Source organism: Microtus pennsylvanicus, chromosome 4, assembly GCF_037038515.1.
Source record: "Microtus pennsylvanicus isolate mMicPen1 chromosome 4, mMicPen1.hap1, whole genome shotgun sequence".
Lineage (NCBI taxonomy): Eukaryota > Metazoa > Chordata > Mammalia > Rodentia > Cricetidae > Microtus > Microtus pennsylvanicus.
The window spans coordinates 84,767,215-84,783,282 of record NC_134582.1 but is presented as its reverse complement, the minus strand read 5'-3'; the positions used below and the strand labels follow the sequence as shown (position 1 = coordinate 84,783,282).

General features: G+C 49.0%; 1 protein-coding gene across 4 annotated transcripts in view; it reads left to right on the top strand.

Annotated features, from left to right (window-relative positions):
- Positions 1-16,068, top strand: part of Fgd3 (FYVE, RhoGEF and PH domain containing 3) — a 56,971-nt gene that overhangs the window by 30,071 nt on the left and 10,832 nt on the right. For all 4 annotated transcript variants that reach the window (XM_075969720.1, XM_075969719.1, XM_075969721.1 and 1 more), the window contains exons 5-14: positions 614-750; positions 2,254-2,410; positions 6,240-6,378; positions 7,039-7,097; positions 8,302-8,448; positions 9,707-9,799; positions 11,045-11,124; positions 13,407-13,437; positions 14,036-14,143; positions 15,571-15,633. In XM_075969720.1, the coding sequence (XP_075825835.1) occupies positions 614-750; positions 2,254-2,410; positions 6,240-6,378; positions 7,039-7,097; positions 8,302-8,448; positions 9,707-9,799; positions 11,045-11,124; positions 13,407-13,437; positions 14,036-14,143; positions 15,571-15,633 (1,014 nt within the window). The remainder of the gene's footprint in view (positions 1-613; positions 751-2,253; positions 2,411-6,239; positions 6,379-7,038; positions 7,098-8,301; positions 8,449-9,706; positions 9,800-11,044; positions 11,125-13,406; positions 13,438-14,035; positions 14,144-15,570; positions 15,634-16,068) is intronic.

Below are 16,068 nucleotides of genomic sequence, written 5' to 3'. Positions count from 1 at the left end.
TATTTATTATATTATGTGTATAGCATTCCTTCCACGTGTGCCTGCAAGCCAGAAGGGGACGCCAGGTCTCATTATAGATGGCTGTGAGCCACCATGTGGTTGCTGGGAATTGAACTCAGGACCTCTGGAAGAACAGTCAGTGCTCTTAACCTCTGAGCCATCTCTCCAGCCCCATATTGTTTAGTTATTATGCATAGAGTATGAATTGACAAATAATAAAATTCAGATAAAGTGAAGTCTGGACTGAAAACATTTTGTTCTCAGCGCTGTGGCTCTGGGGCAGAACTTAGTATGTTCTCTTTGGGGGACATTTCTTCATGGAGGATGTATCGTTTGAACACATGAATGGATGCTGGGGTCTGAGGTGTCTCAGTCAGTAAAGTGCTTGCCTTGTGTGCTCAAGGGCCTGGGTTTGATGCTTAGAACTCATGTAAAAATGCCAGGCTAATCATGGGGGCTGATCCTTATAATCCTAGCACTGGGGAGGCAGAGGCAGGTGGATTTCTGTGAGTTTGAGGTCAGAAGAAAAAAAAAGGAACCCAAGAGCCCACTCCTGTGGCAGGTGTCTGGCTGGCTCATATTCAGGGGCCATTGTGGGCTTCTCTGTGCTCAGGTTTTCTGCACCAAGCTGACAGAAGCAGGGATCCCTCCAGAAGTGACCACTGGCATTTTTTCCAACATCTCCTCCATCTACCGCTTCCATGGGCAGTTCCTCCTGCCTGAGTTGCAGAAGAGGATCACGGAGGAATGGTGAGTGTGGTCCATGGCCACCCACAGGGTCCGGAAACCTGAGTTCTTCTGCCTGGCAGCTGACAGGTTCTTGGGGGTGGAGGCTGTCACCTGGAGGCCTGAGTGCCTCCTTTGGCTGAGACCGGGCTGGTGGCTTTGACTGGGCCTTGGGCGTCTCTTAGCTTGTGTATCTAGATGAGATCTGACATCTGGAAGCAGCACAATGAACAATACTGATGATTTTATTTTCCTCTCAGCTTGGTTCTACCTTTGCTTTTAAAAAGAACCTTCTTGTCGGGTGGTGGTGGTGCACGTCTTTAATCCCAGCACTCAGGAGGCAGAGCGGGTGGATCTCTGTGAGTTCAAGGCCAACTTGGTCTACAAGAAGTAGTTCCAGGACAGCTAGGACTGTTATACAGAGAAATCCTGTCTCAGGGGAAAAAAAGGACCTTATCCTCGGGAGTGGTTCTAGGTCCTCTGCTTTCTGTGCCCCTCAGTTTTTGCCTATTTTAGCAAAAGCTACAAGCCATAAGGAGTGCAATGGCGCAGGAGGGAGAGGTCCACTGGTTTTAACCATTGCACCCCCTGCATTTTGGGAGGCTTGAAGTTTTCCTGCCTTCCTTTTCAGGGCTTGCATGCTCCTCTTGTCTCCTGACTTTGCCTTGTGTGGTTGTGAGGGTGTCTTGTCATCTTTGTCTCTGTGTGGCTGGGCCACTTTGGGAATCTTCGGAAGCTGTGGAGCAGGTAGCACTGTGTCCTAAAGGTGCTGAGAGCTGGGCATAGACTTCTGGTGACAAAGCCCGTATCTGGCAGCACAGGCTTTCCCCCCTGTGCTCTGGAATTCTGGGTCCATCCCATCTCTGCAGTCCTGTGACGATGACACAGGGCCACTTGCCTTGCATCCCCAGTTGCTCAATTTATGAAATCAATCCTTGGTGCGGCTTCCTAGGAGCACCAAGTGGTGGCTTTGTACCTGTGCCTTTTTCCTCTTCTTTTGGTAGTCACTAAGGATAAATCTCAAAAAGAGAGTGCTAAGGTCAAAAATTACTATGTTAATTTTTTCCCATGGAGATGTGAACAATACCTACTTACCTAAGATAGGACTCCAAGGACAGACCGAGAAATTTTTTAAAAAATTAAAAGTGGATTCCACCCAGTCCCAACTTAGTTGAAGCAGTGAGCACGGGTGACTTCAAGGTGGCTGCAGTCCTGCGAAGTCTTCTCTCCGTGGCTTTGGTGCCAGTGCACAGAGCCGTAATTTCTAACCTGTGTTTATTTGGAATGGCGCTTCACTGACCATCTTTGATAACCGCTGTCTGCCACTTGAGGGCAGCACCTCTGTGAGGACCCTGTGTTTGGGCTCTGGGCCTCAGCCAGTACTGTTGAGGTACTTAGAGAAACCCTCTCCTAATGTCCAGAAACACTGTTTTCTGCGCCACAATCTGGGAGGGTGACCATCAGAGATTACTCGCCATCCCCACTCCACCTAGACTGTTCATCTGACGACCGTGCTTCTCCACACAGGGACACAAACCCTAGGCTTGGAGACATCCTGCAGAAACTGGCTCCGTTCCTGAAGATGTATGGCGAGTATGTCAAGAACTTTGACAGGGCAATGGGGCTGGTGAGCACATGGACCCAGCGTTCTCCGCAGTTTAGTGAAGTCGTCCATAGCATCCAGGTAGGTGACTGCAGAGGCAGGTGAATCTTTGTGAGTTCGAGTCTAGCCTAGTCTATATAGCAAACTCCAGACCAAACAGCACTATGTACTAGGACCATGTCCAAAACAGAAAAAAACAACCAGAAAACAACAACAAAACTAAACAAACAAATAAACCTTCCACAACAAAACGTGGTCTCTAGATCTGGCTGGTTTGAATTCCCTACGTAGCTAAGGTTGACCCTGAACTTCATCTTCTTAGTGCTGGGATTACAAGCGTGCACCACCACACCTGGCTTATGCAGTGCTGGGATTGCAGGTCCGCATCAGCATGCCTGGCTTTTCTACATGGGGTCTGGGGTGGAATTCAGCTCCTCATGCTTTTGAGCAGCTACATCATCATCCCAGGCCTCTGGAGAAGCGGTGGCACTAACTCCACACACAAGTGCGTAGTACAAGACTCGTCTGTGCTGTGTGTAGTAGCAGGCCACTTGGCCGTTTGTTCATTTCCTGGCCACCCAGACCCCAGAAATAATCACACAGAAACTGTATTAATTAAATCAATGCTTGGCCCATTAGCTCTGCTTCTTATTGGCTAACTCTTACATATTAATTTAACTCATTTCTATTAATCTGTGTATCGTCACGTGACTGTGCTTACCGGCTAAAGTTCCAGCATCCGTCTCCAGCAGGGCTTCTCTCTGACTCCACCTCCTTTCTCCCAGCATTCTGTTTAGTTTTCCCTGCCTAGCTCTGTTCCCCTATAGCTCTGCTTTTATCCGTTAATGGTAATCATAGCATGAGGGGAACCCCACATCAGCTGTGAGTTCCACACACATCTCCCTCCAGAGGGTGAGGCAGTGTTCAACCTGACCACACACCACTGTCCCTGTCCACACAGGGCAGACCAGGCTCTCAGGTCCAGCAGGTCCTCAGGTGACAAAGCACATACAGGATTGGGATGACAATTTGTCTGTATTGACCACCTCAGCATTCTGTTATCCCTGAACAGTGGGTACTGTCTGGGGATACTTCCTGATAGACACAGCCATGGTTCTGTCCCTAGGCCTCAACGCAATTTAGCCATTCTCAGCAAAGACCTGGACTGTGTCTGTTGACACTGGTGTTGCTTCTGGTATCTGAAGGTTAGAATCTGGGACAGGTCTACAGTGCACAGAACTGCCCACAACAGAAAATTCTCCTGCATTGTTTGAGATGCCTTGACCTGGACAAAATGGGATCAAATGACCATCAGATTTCCCTTGGTCTCTGGAGAATTCTTTGCTTGATCCAAATCATATTTTAAATTATAGGCCTTAAAATCCAATGTTTACTAAGAGTTTGTAAAATGACCAACTTAAGACTAGAGAAAGAGCCAAGAAGAGAGTTTGGATCTCTAGCACCAGGTGAAGGCAGGCATGGTGTCACGTGTCTGAACCCTCGTGCCAGTGGCCGAGGGTAGGGTCACGTGACAGGTAGATTCTAGGACTGATGGGCAAGCCTAGAGGAAACTCAGTTTTCAGCCAGAGATATACATGTGCACAGCACACCCAGGCCTGACCACAAAAGGACAAACTCACAGACAGTCCAGACCTTCTACGCCATCATCTCCACACACGCACGGTGGTTACTGCCTTTTGAAACTCATCTGCAGACAGTACTGCAGGTTCAGGGCTAAGTGTGAAGGAGAGTGTCTCCCACACATCCACAGTGCTGACTGAAATCAAGAAGCTCACATAGCTGCCACAGCTGTTGTCACCTCACAGCCCACACAGTCACCAGCGATCCCGGCGATGCACTTCTAAGTTTTCTCTCCAGGACCATGCACTGTTCTCATTACGAGGCTGAGTCCTTCCCTAGGACACGCTCTGTCCTTATCCTCTTGAGGGAACTGGCTGCCTCTTGGCTTGGGTTTCTCTGCAGTTTTTCCATGATTCAGTTGGGGCTGTGCCTCTGTGTGAGTGTCGCTGGAGCAAAGCCTTTTGTTTTGTTTTGTTTTGTTTTCCTCTATTCATAAATTCCTAGCAGGGAGATAACTTGTAGCCCTGTGAACATCCATTCCCCGCATCTTCCCTTGATTCTTGCTTGAAATAATCTCTTTCTTTCTCTCTCTCTCTCTGGTATATGCCCGTGAACATGTATGTATGTATGTATGTGGGTATGCTCATATATGTATGTACAAGCAGCGGTCAGAGGTCAGCTGAGGTCAAGTGCCTTCTATCACTCCCCATCTGATATTTTGGGGTAGGTTTCTCACTGAACCCAGAGCTCACTGATTCTGCTAGGCACACTAGCCAATGGTATCTGCTTATCTCTGCCTCCCCAGAATTGGGATTAGAAGCAAGCACCATGACACCCAGACTTTTTTTCAGATTTTCTTAAATTGTCTGTGTATGAGTGTTTTGCCTGCGTGTATGTCTGTGAACCCTATTCATGTCTGGTTCTCAAGGAGTTCAGAGCTGATGTCAGATACTTGAAACTAGGGTTACAGGATGTCATTAGCTGTGCAGTTGCTAGGACTGAACCCAGGTCTTCTACAAGAGCAGTAAGTGCTCTTAACCTTTGAGTCATTTCTCCAGCACCAATACTCAGATTTTTTTTTTCATAAGCGCAACCTTCATTTAGAAAACAAAGACAGACATGGAGGCGCACACCTTTAATCCTAGCACTCAGGAGGCAGAGGAAAGTGGATCTTTCAGTTCGAGGCCAGGACAGCCAGGGCTACACAGAGAAATCTTGCCTTGAAAAAAAAACAACAGCCGGGCGGTGGTGACACATGCCTTTAATCCCAGCACTCGGGAGGCAGAGTCAGGTGGATCTCTGTGAGTTCGAGGCCAGCCTGGTCTACAAGAGCTAGTTCCAGGACAGGAACCAAAAGCTACAGAGAAACCCTGTCTCGAAAAAAAAAAAACCCCACAACAACCAAAACAAAACAACCCCCCCCAAAAAAAAACCCTAATTATTTTAGGGGCTGAGAAGATGGCTTGGTGGGTAAAATGTTATGTTTATGAACCTGAGTTCAGATCCCCAGAACCTGTTAGACCCAAAAGAGTTAAAGCCCATCCTACCAGTTTTGTTCTGGGACCTGAGGAAGGTGTGGGTAGCCGGAGCCCTGAGGTTGCTCCAGGCAGGGCAGTGGACAGGATGAGAAACAGCAGGCTCTCTCTATCAACATGGCAGAGGCAGATGAACCAGGCAGCATGGCAGGAGAGCCCACGGCTAGCGAAGAGGCAATGGCGTCCTGGCAGTCATCGCTGGCAGGCTGGTGTGCAGGGTCAAGGGTGTAGACTCCTGATGCCTGCGCCAAGAAGGTTCTAAAGTGTGGCAGACGGGAAGCTGTGATCTAGAGGGAGGAGGGGAGGTGTGTATGGGGACAACACAGGGCTAGGCCTTCCTGCCCCCACCTGCTCTCTCCATTTATTGTGTGGGGGGAGCTAGGCACAGATGGCCTCCACCTGAAACAGAGGAAGTGGACCTGAGGGTGACAAGGATGGGATAGGGGTGGGAATCACTTTTGTGGGGGGAGGCCTGGCCTGGCGCTTGTTTTCTTTAACTCTAACCTGCTAACCCAGAGAGTTGCAGCTCTCCCTCCATTGTAGGCACCTGTGGTCTGTGCCAACTGTGTCTTGAAAAGCAGGCAGCTCCAGACAACCGCCAGGGACTGTGTTACTAGAAGCAGGGACTAGGCTGGTGACCGCATGTGTGTTCCCCCAGAAGCAGGGGCTAGGCTGGAGACCCCGTGTGTGTTCTCTGTTCTCCAGAAGCAGAGGCTAGGCTGGAGACCCCGTGTGTGTTCCCCCAGAAGCAGGGACTAGGCTGGTGACCCCGTGTGTATTCTCTGTTCCCCCAGAAGCAGGAGGTGTGTGGGAACTTGACATTGCAGCATCACATGCTGGAGCCTGTGCAGAGAATCCCCCGCTATGAGCTGCTCCTCAAAGACTACCTAAAGAGGCTCCCCAGGGATGCCCCGGACCGGAAGGATGCTGAGAGTAAGTGGACCTGACTGCATGGCTGAGTATTGAAGGAGCGGCTGGCTGCATTCCTGGTGCCCGGCTGCCCGTACGGCTAGCTTTACCCGAAATAATTACACGGAAACTGTATTCTTTTAAACACTGCTTGGCCCATTAGTTCTAGCCTCTTTTTGGCTAGCTCTCATATCTTTGATTAACCCATTTCTAATAATCTGTGTAGCACCATGAGGGGGAATCTCTGGAGGAGGCTGAGAACCCTGGGCTGAGACACACAAAGGCAGGAGAAAGATCATACGAAAGGATGCTGTCTCTGGGGAAGACACTGCCAAACCCTGGCTCCCTTCAGAGCTTAGGATCCAGCAATGGGCTCCACAGTGAGGACATTCTTATTTCAAGTGACATAACCAATGTAACTGGGGGCAACACAGGGCTGGGGACTGTGCAAGAGAGTCAAGAGAGTCAGGGGTCCTACTTGTGTGGGCCCCAGCAGGATCAGCAAGTGGCTCTGAGCTTTGTCCCTTCTCTGGGCCAGACCTCTGGAGCAGTCTGGTCACCCTGAGCAAGGAACGGGAACAAATCTTCCCACTGGAAGCCATGCCTCCATTTCAATGTCAGCCTCTCCAGTAAGAACTTGTGGCATTACCACGTGCCTAGTCTCAATCAGTTCTCCCCATTCAGGGTCGCTGGAGCTCATCTCCACAGCTGCTGACCACTCCAACGCTGCCATCAGGAAGATGGTGAGTGCAGTCTGCTGTGGGGAAGCAAAGCTATGCAGGAAGGGTCGGGGGTAAGAGGAACCTTTACCCCGATTCCAGGTGGGCCCCATCATTGAGCACATGTGTATCCTGTCTCCCCAGGACATGCCAGGTGCACATCCCAGTACCCCCTGGTAATACCAAGTGCAGGTTCAGCCTCTTTCTGTACAAAGCAAGAAGGCATATGCCCTCTGTCTTAGGGTTTCTATTGCTGTGAAGAGATGCCATGACCACAGTAACTCTTATAAGCAAAACATTTAACTGGGGTGGCTCGCTTACCATTTCAGAGGTTCAGTCCATTAGTATCACAGCGGGGAGCATGGCAGCCTGCAGACAAAACGTGGTACTAGCTACGTCTTGAGAAGGCAACAGGAAGTGGTCTCAGTGTCAATAATGAGCAGAGTGTGAGCAAAAAGAGACCTCAAAACCCGCCTCCACAGTGATACACTTCCTCCAGCAAGGCCACACCTCCTTTTAGTGCCACTTCCTGTGAGCTTAATGGGAGCCAGTTATATTCTTTCTACCACACCCACTTTCCCAATACAAGCCAGGACACGCCATGACTACACCTATATGTACTACTCCTCTACGTACCTGCCTGCTCCTGCAAGGCCATGGGTTCTTCCCTGCCCTCCAGGGTCCCATGCATCCTGTGTTGTTTGGTCCACTAGCATCTCTGGGATCCATACTAGAAACATAAAGGGCCAGCCTGACCTACCCACTCTAGGTACACTTGTAATTTCTGCAAATCCCAGGACAGGACACCGCGGCTCCATTCTACTTTGTGTAGGGGCCATGAACTGTTAACCTTGTCCCCAATGTATCATTGTGCATCATGTCACCCCAACCGGGCCTGGGGAATGCGATATGTGGATTGGCCCAGTCTGGGTCATGGCTATTCAGCTGATCCCTACATGCCTCAGTTTCCTTGTCTGTAACTCGGGATAACAATGCCACTCACCTCGTAGAGCTTGCAGAGGTTTGTGATTCTCCGAATGTTGGTTTTCTAGTCACCTTTATTATTCGGCTCAAACGTCACCCTGTGTTTCTTTCCCTTCTCACAAGTGGTCATTTCATTGCTGCGTCGGACTCTGGGTGACAGTTGCAGAGCATGGCTCTGCTCACCTCTGGGTCCAAAGCAGCTTGTGCGACCTTGCAGCTGCCAGAACTTCCTGTCCCCTTGCAGGAGAAAATGCACAAGCTCCTGGAGGTGTATGAGCAGCTGGGTGGGGAAGAGGACATCGTCAACCCAGCCAATGAGCTGATCAAGGAGGGCAACATCCAGAAACTGTCAGCCAAGAACGGCACTGCTCAGGACCGACACCTCTTCTTGGTGAGCCAGGCTGCTATCCCAGCCACAGAACTCCCCATCTGCCTTCTCAGACGCTGGGCAGTACTAGCAAGACTCAGAAGCCCAAGGAGGAGGTTCTTCCATGGCCTCCCCGATAGTTGGCTGGGCTGTCTCTTGTCAATGACTCTGCCCTGGTTTCCATGAGCATCTAGTATTGATGTCCCTTATAGCCAGCATTTCTGTTTTCTTTGATCTACCTCTGTTACAATTAAAGAGTCTCCAGAAACCAGAAATAAAAGAAATTGTAGCCAAACATCAAGATCCCAACTGTCCCCAGAACCTAATTCTGGTTTATAGGGAGGGGAAAAGACAGGAAGGAATTATAGTGAGGGCTTCCCTCGAGTACCTGATGTACAGGAAGAGACACGATTCTTTTTTCCATTTTTCTATAGCTGTTTCTCTTCCCCTACCTCTGCTTCCTCTTCTCTTTCCTCCTCCTCTTCTTTCTTCTTTCTTCTTCCCAAGGCCTTACATTTGCTAGGCAAGCACCCTATCCCACTGCCTCGCACCCATAGTCCTTCATCTATTATTGAATAAGTAGCTGTACCTTTGAAATTTTTTCTTTTTCAGCTTAAGGCCTGTGACCTATCTAGCCACAGGTTATTGGCTAATAATACTAGATATGGGTTTCAACTTATGGGATGGGCCTTAAATCCAACCAGAAAGTGATTGGTTCCTCCCATGACATTCCTGCCACTATTGCACAAGTGGGCATGTCTTGCCAGACCAGTTGTTATTGTAGCTCACAGGGTTCACCTCTGGCTCCTCTGGTAAAGTGCGTGGCATCTTTCTGTGCTATAGAAGCTATTTATAGAAATGAAGCCTCCAGGTCAGTACTACTTGATTTCCCCATGTTCTGTGACTTAAGTATGTGGCGTTTTCAGCAGGAGAGCCATCAAGTTCTGGAGGGTAACCAGGAGCATTGGCCGTAGCCTGTATTGTGTGGGGATTTATGGGCCCTCAGTGGCCAGTCACTCCAAAAGAAGTAACACTTTCCTAAAATTGGGCTTTTTGTTTGTTAGTCTCTGGAATTTAGTGGGGCCATTGCTGTCTGTTATAGGCTCAGGAGCTGCCTTTTGAATGTTGTGCTTAAAGGCATGTGTGAATCTTTAAATAAATAGATGTATAACTTACTATATATATATATATATATATATATATATATATTACTTTAAGACATTAAAGAAAGCTTATATGGGGCTCCCTGTGACTGCCTCTCCCCATGGCATCTTTCTTGCAGTTCAACAATGTGATGCTCTACTGTGTACCCAAACTAAGGCTCATGGGCCAGAAGTTCAGTGTACGGGAGAAAATGGACATCTCTGATCTCCAGGTGGGTGGGTCCCTCTTTCCCCGCTTTTGCCCTGGAAGGGGCAAAAACAGGGATGGGAATGCTGGGCTTTGATGACCACTTGTGTGACTCAGGGGTTTCCGAGCCAGCATCTTGGTCTTGGTAGACTAGCCTTGGGTGGGCAGTCTACTGCTCCAAATAATAATTGCTCCAGAAATATTTTCTAATTAAATGACTCTAAGTATCTGAAAAGGCAAAGATTTGATTAAACAACTGCCCACTCCATAGAAATTCCATTGAATCCAGGTTAAGAAATAATTACAAGCAATGACTTGCTAGAGAAGAAAAAAATTGCTTCTTCCATAGTTAGAAGAATCCACTTTTGCCATGTTGCTCTATGAGAAATCAGTCCTGGGCTGGAGAAATGACTCAGTAGTCAAGATCTCCTGCTGCTCTTTCAGAAGACCCAACTTCATTCCTAGCACCCGAACTGAGTGGCTCACAACTGCCTCTAACTCTAGCTCCAGGGGATTCAGTTTCTCCCTCTGGCCTCCTCGGGCACCTGAACTTGTGTACATAACAGCACACAGACCCACACATATAAATAAGTCTTTAAAAATGGCTTTTATACGTTAATATCATTTTTCAACATGCAGTGAGAAAGCCCGGAGGTTTCTGGCTGGGCCCAGGTCTGCATCTCTGTGATCCCTAACCAGCTGACCAAGGTCAGGGACTCTTACAGGGACCAGCGAGAGCTGCCGGGAGAAACTGTGCTCTGTGGTTTTGTGCTGATGGAAGAGGGTGAAATCTGAGAGCCCCCAAGGAAACAACACTACTCCATTCACTCTGTCTGGGTGCACTCTTGTAAACCCATAATGCACCTGTCCATGTGGGCTCCAGCACCATCTGAGGGACATAGTCAAGGATCTTCCAAGACTTTTTATCCCTCCCATGGAGGAGCAGCTGTGCCGGAGGGGAAAGACTTGGCCAGGGCTGCCGGGGGACAATGGCTCAAGGAGTCCTGATGGACAGGTACATTTGCCAAGCTGCTGGCTAACACAGAGACTTGCCCAGCTCTGGGTGGGCAAGACCAGTGACCTGCCCTTCCCCTGAGCCTCAGTATTCCCACCTTATAGATCTGAGAGCCCCTGGAGTCACCTTGACTCTTCCACAGGAAAAACAAATGAAAGAAAAACCTCTGATTCAGAGACTATGGGTCTGGGTTAAGGAACAGCTAAAGTGGCAGCTCGCCTTCATTTGCTCTGTTCTGTGTTCTTCTTCCTGCAGGTGCAAGATATTGCAAAACCAAATGCAGCACGCACATTCATCATAACAGGAAGAAAAAGGTCCCTGGAGCTTCAGACTCGGTATGGCGCTAGCAATCTGCAGCTGCACGAACACCTTTGGCCTGAGATTGTAGCAGATGGCTTGTTATTGAAGGAGATAACTTTTCAATATGTTCTTATTCGCTTGTAGTTCAACACTTCACTAAGGATGCTTACCAACAACAATTAAGAATTAAGCCTTTTAATTCTAGGCCTGTGTTACTATGATACTAACCATCTCTTAAGTAATCATCTAGAAAATTCTGCACATCTGTGTATGCATGTGTGCACATGCATCTGTGTGTATGTGTGTGTCTGCATTTTTTTTTTTTGTTTTTGTTTTTTGAAACATGGTTTCTCAGTAGCTTTGGAGCCTGTCCTGGAACTAGCTCTTGTAGACCAGGCTGGCCTCAAACTCACAGAGATCTGCCTGCCTCTGCCTCCCAAGTGCTGGGATTAAAAGTGTGCACCACCACTGCCCAGCATGTCTGCATTTTTTTGTTTTTTTATTATTTATTTATTTATTATGTATACAATATTCTGTCTGTGTGTATGCCTGAAGGCCAGAAGAGGGCACCAGACCCCATTACAGATGGTTGTGAGCCACCATGTGGTTGCTGGGAATTGAACTCAGGACCTTTGGAAGAGCAGGCAATGCTCTTAACCTCTGAGCCATCTCTCCAGCCCCATGTGTCTGCATTTTTAAATTAAAGATGGAACGCTGTCTCAGTGGATAAAGTGCATGCCACATGGCATGAGGACCTACATTCAGACACAGCAGTGTGTGTCAGTAATCCCAGTCCTGTGACGATGGAGACAGGCTTGCTCTTTAGCCACCCTAGTGGATTAATGAGCTCCAAGTTCAGTAAGACATCCTGTATCAAAAAGTAGGGTGGATGGTGATTGAGGAAGACACACAATACTGACCTCTGGCCTCTACACACATGAACACATGTACACACACAAACACACACAGACACACTCAAGGGTGGCTATAACAAATAGCATGTGTCTTGGTTAGGGTTTTAGGGTTTCTTTTTTTTTTTAAGATTTACTTATTTTTATTTTGTGTGTATTGGCATTTTGCCTATATGCATGTCTGTGTGAGGGTGTCAGACCTTTGAGTTACAGTTGTGAGCTGCCACGTGGATACTGGGAATTGAACTGTGATCCTCTGGAAGAGTAGCTAGTGTTCTTAACCACTGAGCCACATCGTCTCTCTAGCCCCTTGGTTAGAGTTTCTATTGCTGTGATAAAACACTATGATTGAGATCAATTTCTGGAGAAAAGGGTTTATTCCACTCACACTCTCAGGTCATATCCACCACTGAAGGAAGTCAGCGCAGGAACTGAAATAGAGGAACCTGCTTACCAGCTTGCTCCCCATGGCTTGCTCACCCCGCTTGCTTTTATGACCCCAGGGCCATCTGCAGAGGGGCGGTACCACCCACGGTATACTGGATCCTCTCACATCAGTCATTAAAAAAAAATGCCCCAAGACTTGCCTACAGGACATCTGATGGAGACATTCTCTCCCCTGACGGTCCTCTTCCTAGTCAGTTTGACAGAACGCTGGCCAGGACACCAGTTCTTCATCTTGCTTTTTTCAGTTAATGTGTAAAGATCATCTGATAATCTCACATATTTTCCCAGAATAGCACAAACCCTGTCAGTATTATCAACTGGCACCAGGGAGATGGCTTAGTGGGTAGAAACACCACTGCCAAGCCTGATGACTTGAGTCTCATCCTTCATGGTGGGACCTGCATGGTAGAAGGAAAAAGCCAACGCCTGCAAGTTGTCCCCTAAGCCTCTATAGGTGGCACTAACACCCGTGCATATACACAAAAACTTTTAAGTAAACTGTAATGATATTTTTTAAAAAATCATCAACAGGGCCCCTTGTTGACAGTCCGAGTCTCATTTCTGCAAACTGTGACAAGAACAGAGTCCCATACTTGGGCTTTTGTGCACACGTTGCTGCCTCTGTGAGATGTGACTCTGAGGGGGAACTACTGGTCAGCATGTGGTGTGCCTGCTCTGCCTGTCACGCTGTCCCCCAAGGCCAAGCTTGAGCTCTCGCTGGCTGTGTGTCAGACATCCAGTCCCATTTCACCTATGACAGGGGAACTTGGTAATCACCTGCTAGGGTCCAGGGTGCTGTTGGTCTACAAGGTGAACTAGCCCCAGGGGCCCACATGTGTCCTGAACACTGAAACTACCCTTCCAGCCTTGAGTTGCAGTCATAAGACAGCGAGTGGCTAAGTAGGCATGCAGTGGGTACCTGTGGATGGACTGATAAAATACTGGTTTTGTGTTCGTAGGACAGAAGAAGAGAAGAAAGAATGGATTCAGGTGAAGCTTCTCAAGTTTGTTCTCTCTCTGTCTCTCCCTCCTGTGGATAAAAGCTAGAACCTGGGGCCTGCTCGGCAAGGGCTCGGCTGCTAGCTACAATCGTCAGCTCTTGTGTTTTGGGGATAGGTTTTGTTAAGGGAATGACACTGGCCTCAAACCCTCAAGCCTCCTGCTTTGGGATTCTGAAGGCTAAGATTTCAGACATGCATCACCATGTCTGCCTTACATCCTCATGTTACTGTAATATGGCCATTTCATGTTGGACCACATGGCCTAGGTACTCTTCCCTAATGCTAGTACTGCCTGTCCTCGTGCCGAAGGGAGGAAGTGGCCATGGGGTGCCTCTCTCTACGCTTTCAGGTACCATAAGCCTTTCATTTACTCGTTTGAGCCCCTTCTCCACAAGTAAGAAACCAAGGCCAGGAGGGGCCTCGGGCTAGGTATGTCTTTCTGGAGCCAGTCTCTTTGGTCATATTGGCTCCAAGGCATGAGTCATCGATGAGGATAACATAGATGACCAAGGGTGCTTTCTGGAGCACCTGGACCATGAGCTCTCAGGGTCATTCCTGACAGCCCTGTGGCTTTGCTGTGTGTCCAGGTTATTCAGGCCACCGTGGAGAAGCATAAACAGAAGAGCGAGACCTTCAGGGCCTTCAGCAGTGCCTGTAGCCAGGATGAAGAGCCCGGCCTGTCTCCAGACCAGCCTGTGAGTCAGCAGCCTGTCGTCAAAGGGAAGTGGGAAGTCAACTCTAGGCCAGGGAGAGAGGCCTAGGGGTGTTATGCAGACAGCTTGAACTTACATTTCTCTGCTTGCCCTATGCTGCGGAGCACTGCAACCGGCTGGGCCTGCTGCCTTGCACGTTAGCATTTGTGTGGAGGTGCTATTTCATCATCAAGATAGCCACGAGCAACAAAGAACCTTATCTTCTTCCTAGAACTGAGCCTCTGAAGCTCAGTGATACCCCCAGGTCACTGCAGTGGTACAAATATTCTCAGGTCACGGTGCCCCTCTTCCACTCCACTTGGAACAGCAAGTGGATGCCTTTTTGTGCTTATGTTTTTTTCCCCAAACTCTCCTGCACCCCTGAGGTATCAGCTCCAACCCTTCTGCCAGTAGTACCAGGAGTATATGGTTCCCCATCCCTTGTGGAGTGGCCCCAAGGGTACAATAAGAAGAGGCGACTGAGGCAGGGACTGGGGATGGGCATCCATCCCTCACGTTGGGGTTTCCCCAGAATCAGAGAGCAGACTGGATGTGGAAGATGATTTCTGCCCTGTGGGAGGGCAGCCTTAGAGGCTGCACCAGAGGGTGCAGCAAAAACTCCTGGAGAGAAGTCCTCTGGGACAGTGATGTGCACCCCTCCCCACCACACACACTCCCCCCCCACCTTCATGGACTGCTTTGCTCACGTGCACTAGGTACATCTGGAGGGAACACCTGGCCCCTCCTAACTCCTCAGTCTATACCCACCTCCAGCTGACTTGTCTCCTGTCCTCAGAGGGTCTGCCTTTTCCTTATTATTTGCATCAAATCTGCTCCCATTTTTCCTGGGATTTTGTTTAGCTTTGTTTTTCGAGACGGGGTTTTCTCTGTGTAGTTTTGGAGCCTGTCCTGGAATTCTCTCTGTAGACCAGGCTGGCCTCGAACCTCTGCCTCCTGAGTACTGGGATTAAAGGCATGCACCACCACCTGGCCCTGGATATATTTTTGAGGAAAGGTTAGCATTCTTAGAAGGATCCTGTGAGCTCCTTGAGGGCAAGTGACTTAGAGACAAAGGGTACAGAGCAGGCTGTTGTTAGTCAGCAGGGCCCGGAGCATTAGAAAGCCTGCAGAGTGTTCACGGACCACAAGGATGGGGAGAGCATCCTCAGGGACACCTCATCCTTCTATAATGTGTGACTTTTTTCAGTATCAGGATTAGGGTAGGCTAAGTCAGCCTCACCTGCTGACACCCAGGTGCCTTCAGTTCAGGGAGTGGTGTGGCTCCTGGAGTCCCAGCCTTTATTAGACCAGTTGTCACACACACTACTCCTCGATACACAGAGGTATTAGGTGGAGGAAATGTCTTCTGCCACACGGGGCGTGCCATGTGACTGGAGAACCACTTCACACTGGTCTCTCTTCTCTTCCAGATCACGAGTGCCAGCTCCGTGGAAACTACAGGGGTAGCTGACAGTAATGGGGGTCCTGCTGGGGTGAGTGATTGATACCTATGGATTAGCAGGAATGGGAGGTGCTGGGGTTGGGGTCAAACCAAGGCATCCTGGAGGGTGAGGATTGCCTTCTCTGGGCCTGAATGTCCAGATGTGAGGCTGCACCTGAGGCAAGGTACTGGTGACCTAAGTACCAAAGGTGGAGGCCATGGGGAGCCTGTCTGTAGACATCGCACAACTATGCGTGCCATCTGATCTCTGTGTGCGCGCTTATAAACTTGCTGTGTGCAAATTTCACCCTGATAACATGTGCAGTAAAGAAGTGCCAGCTCCCCAGGACAGCAATGTGAAGGACATGTTTGTCCCTCATACCAGGCAGGTTTCCCGGAAGCCGTGGTCACCTCATCTCTCACCCTTTGTGTCCTCAGGGCCAGGAAACTGGGCACATGGGCCTATCTACTAGGGACTGATCCTGGA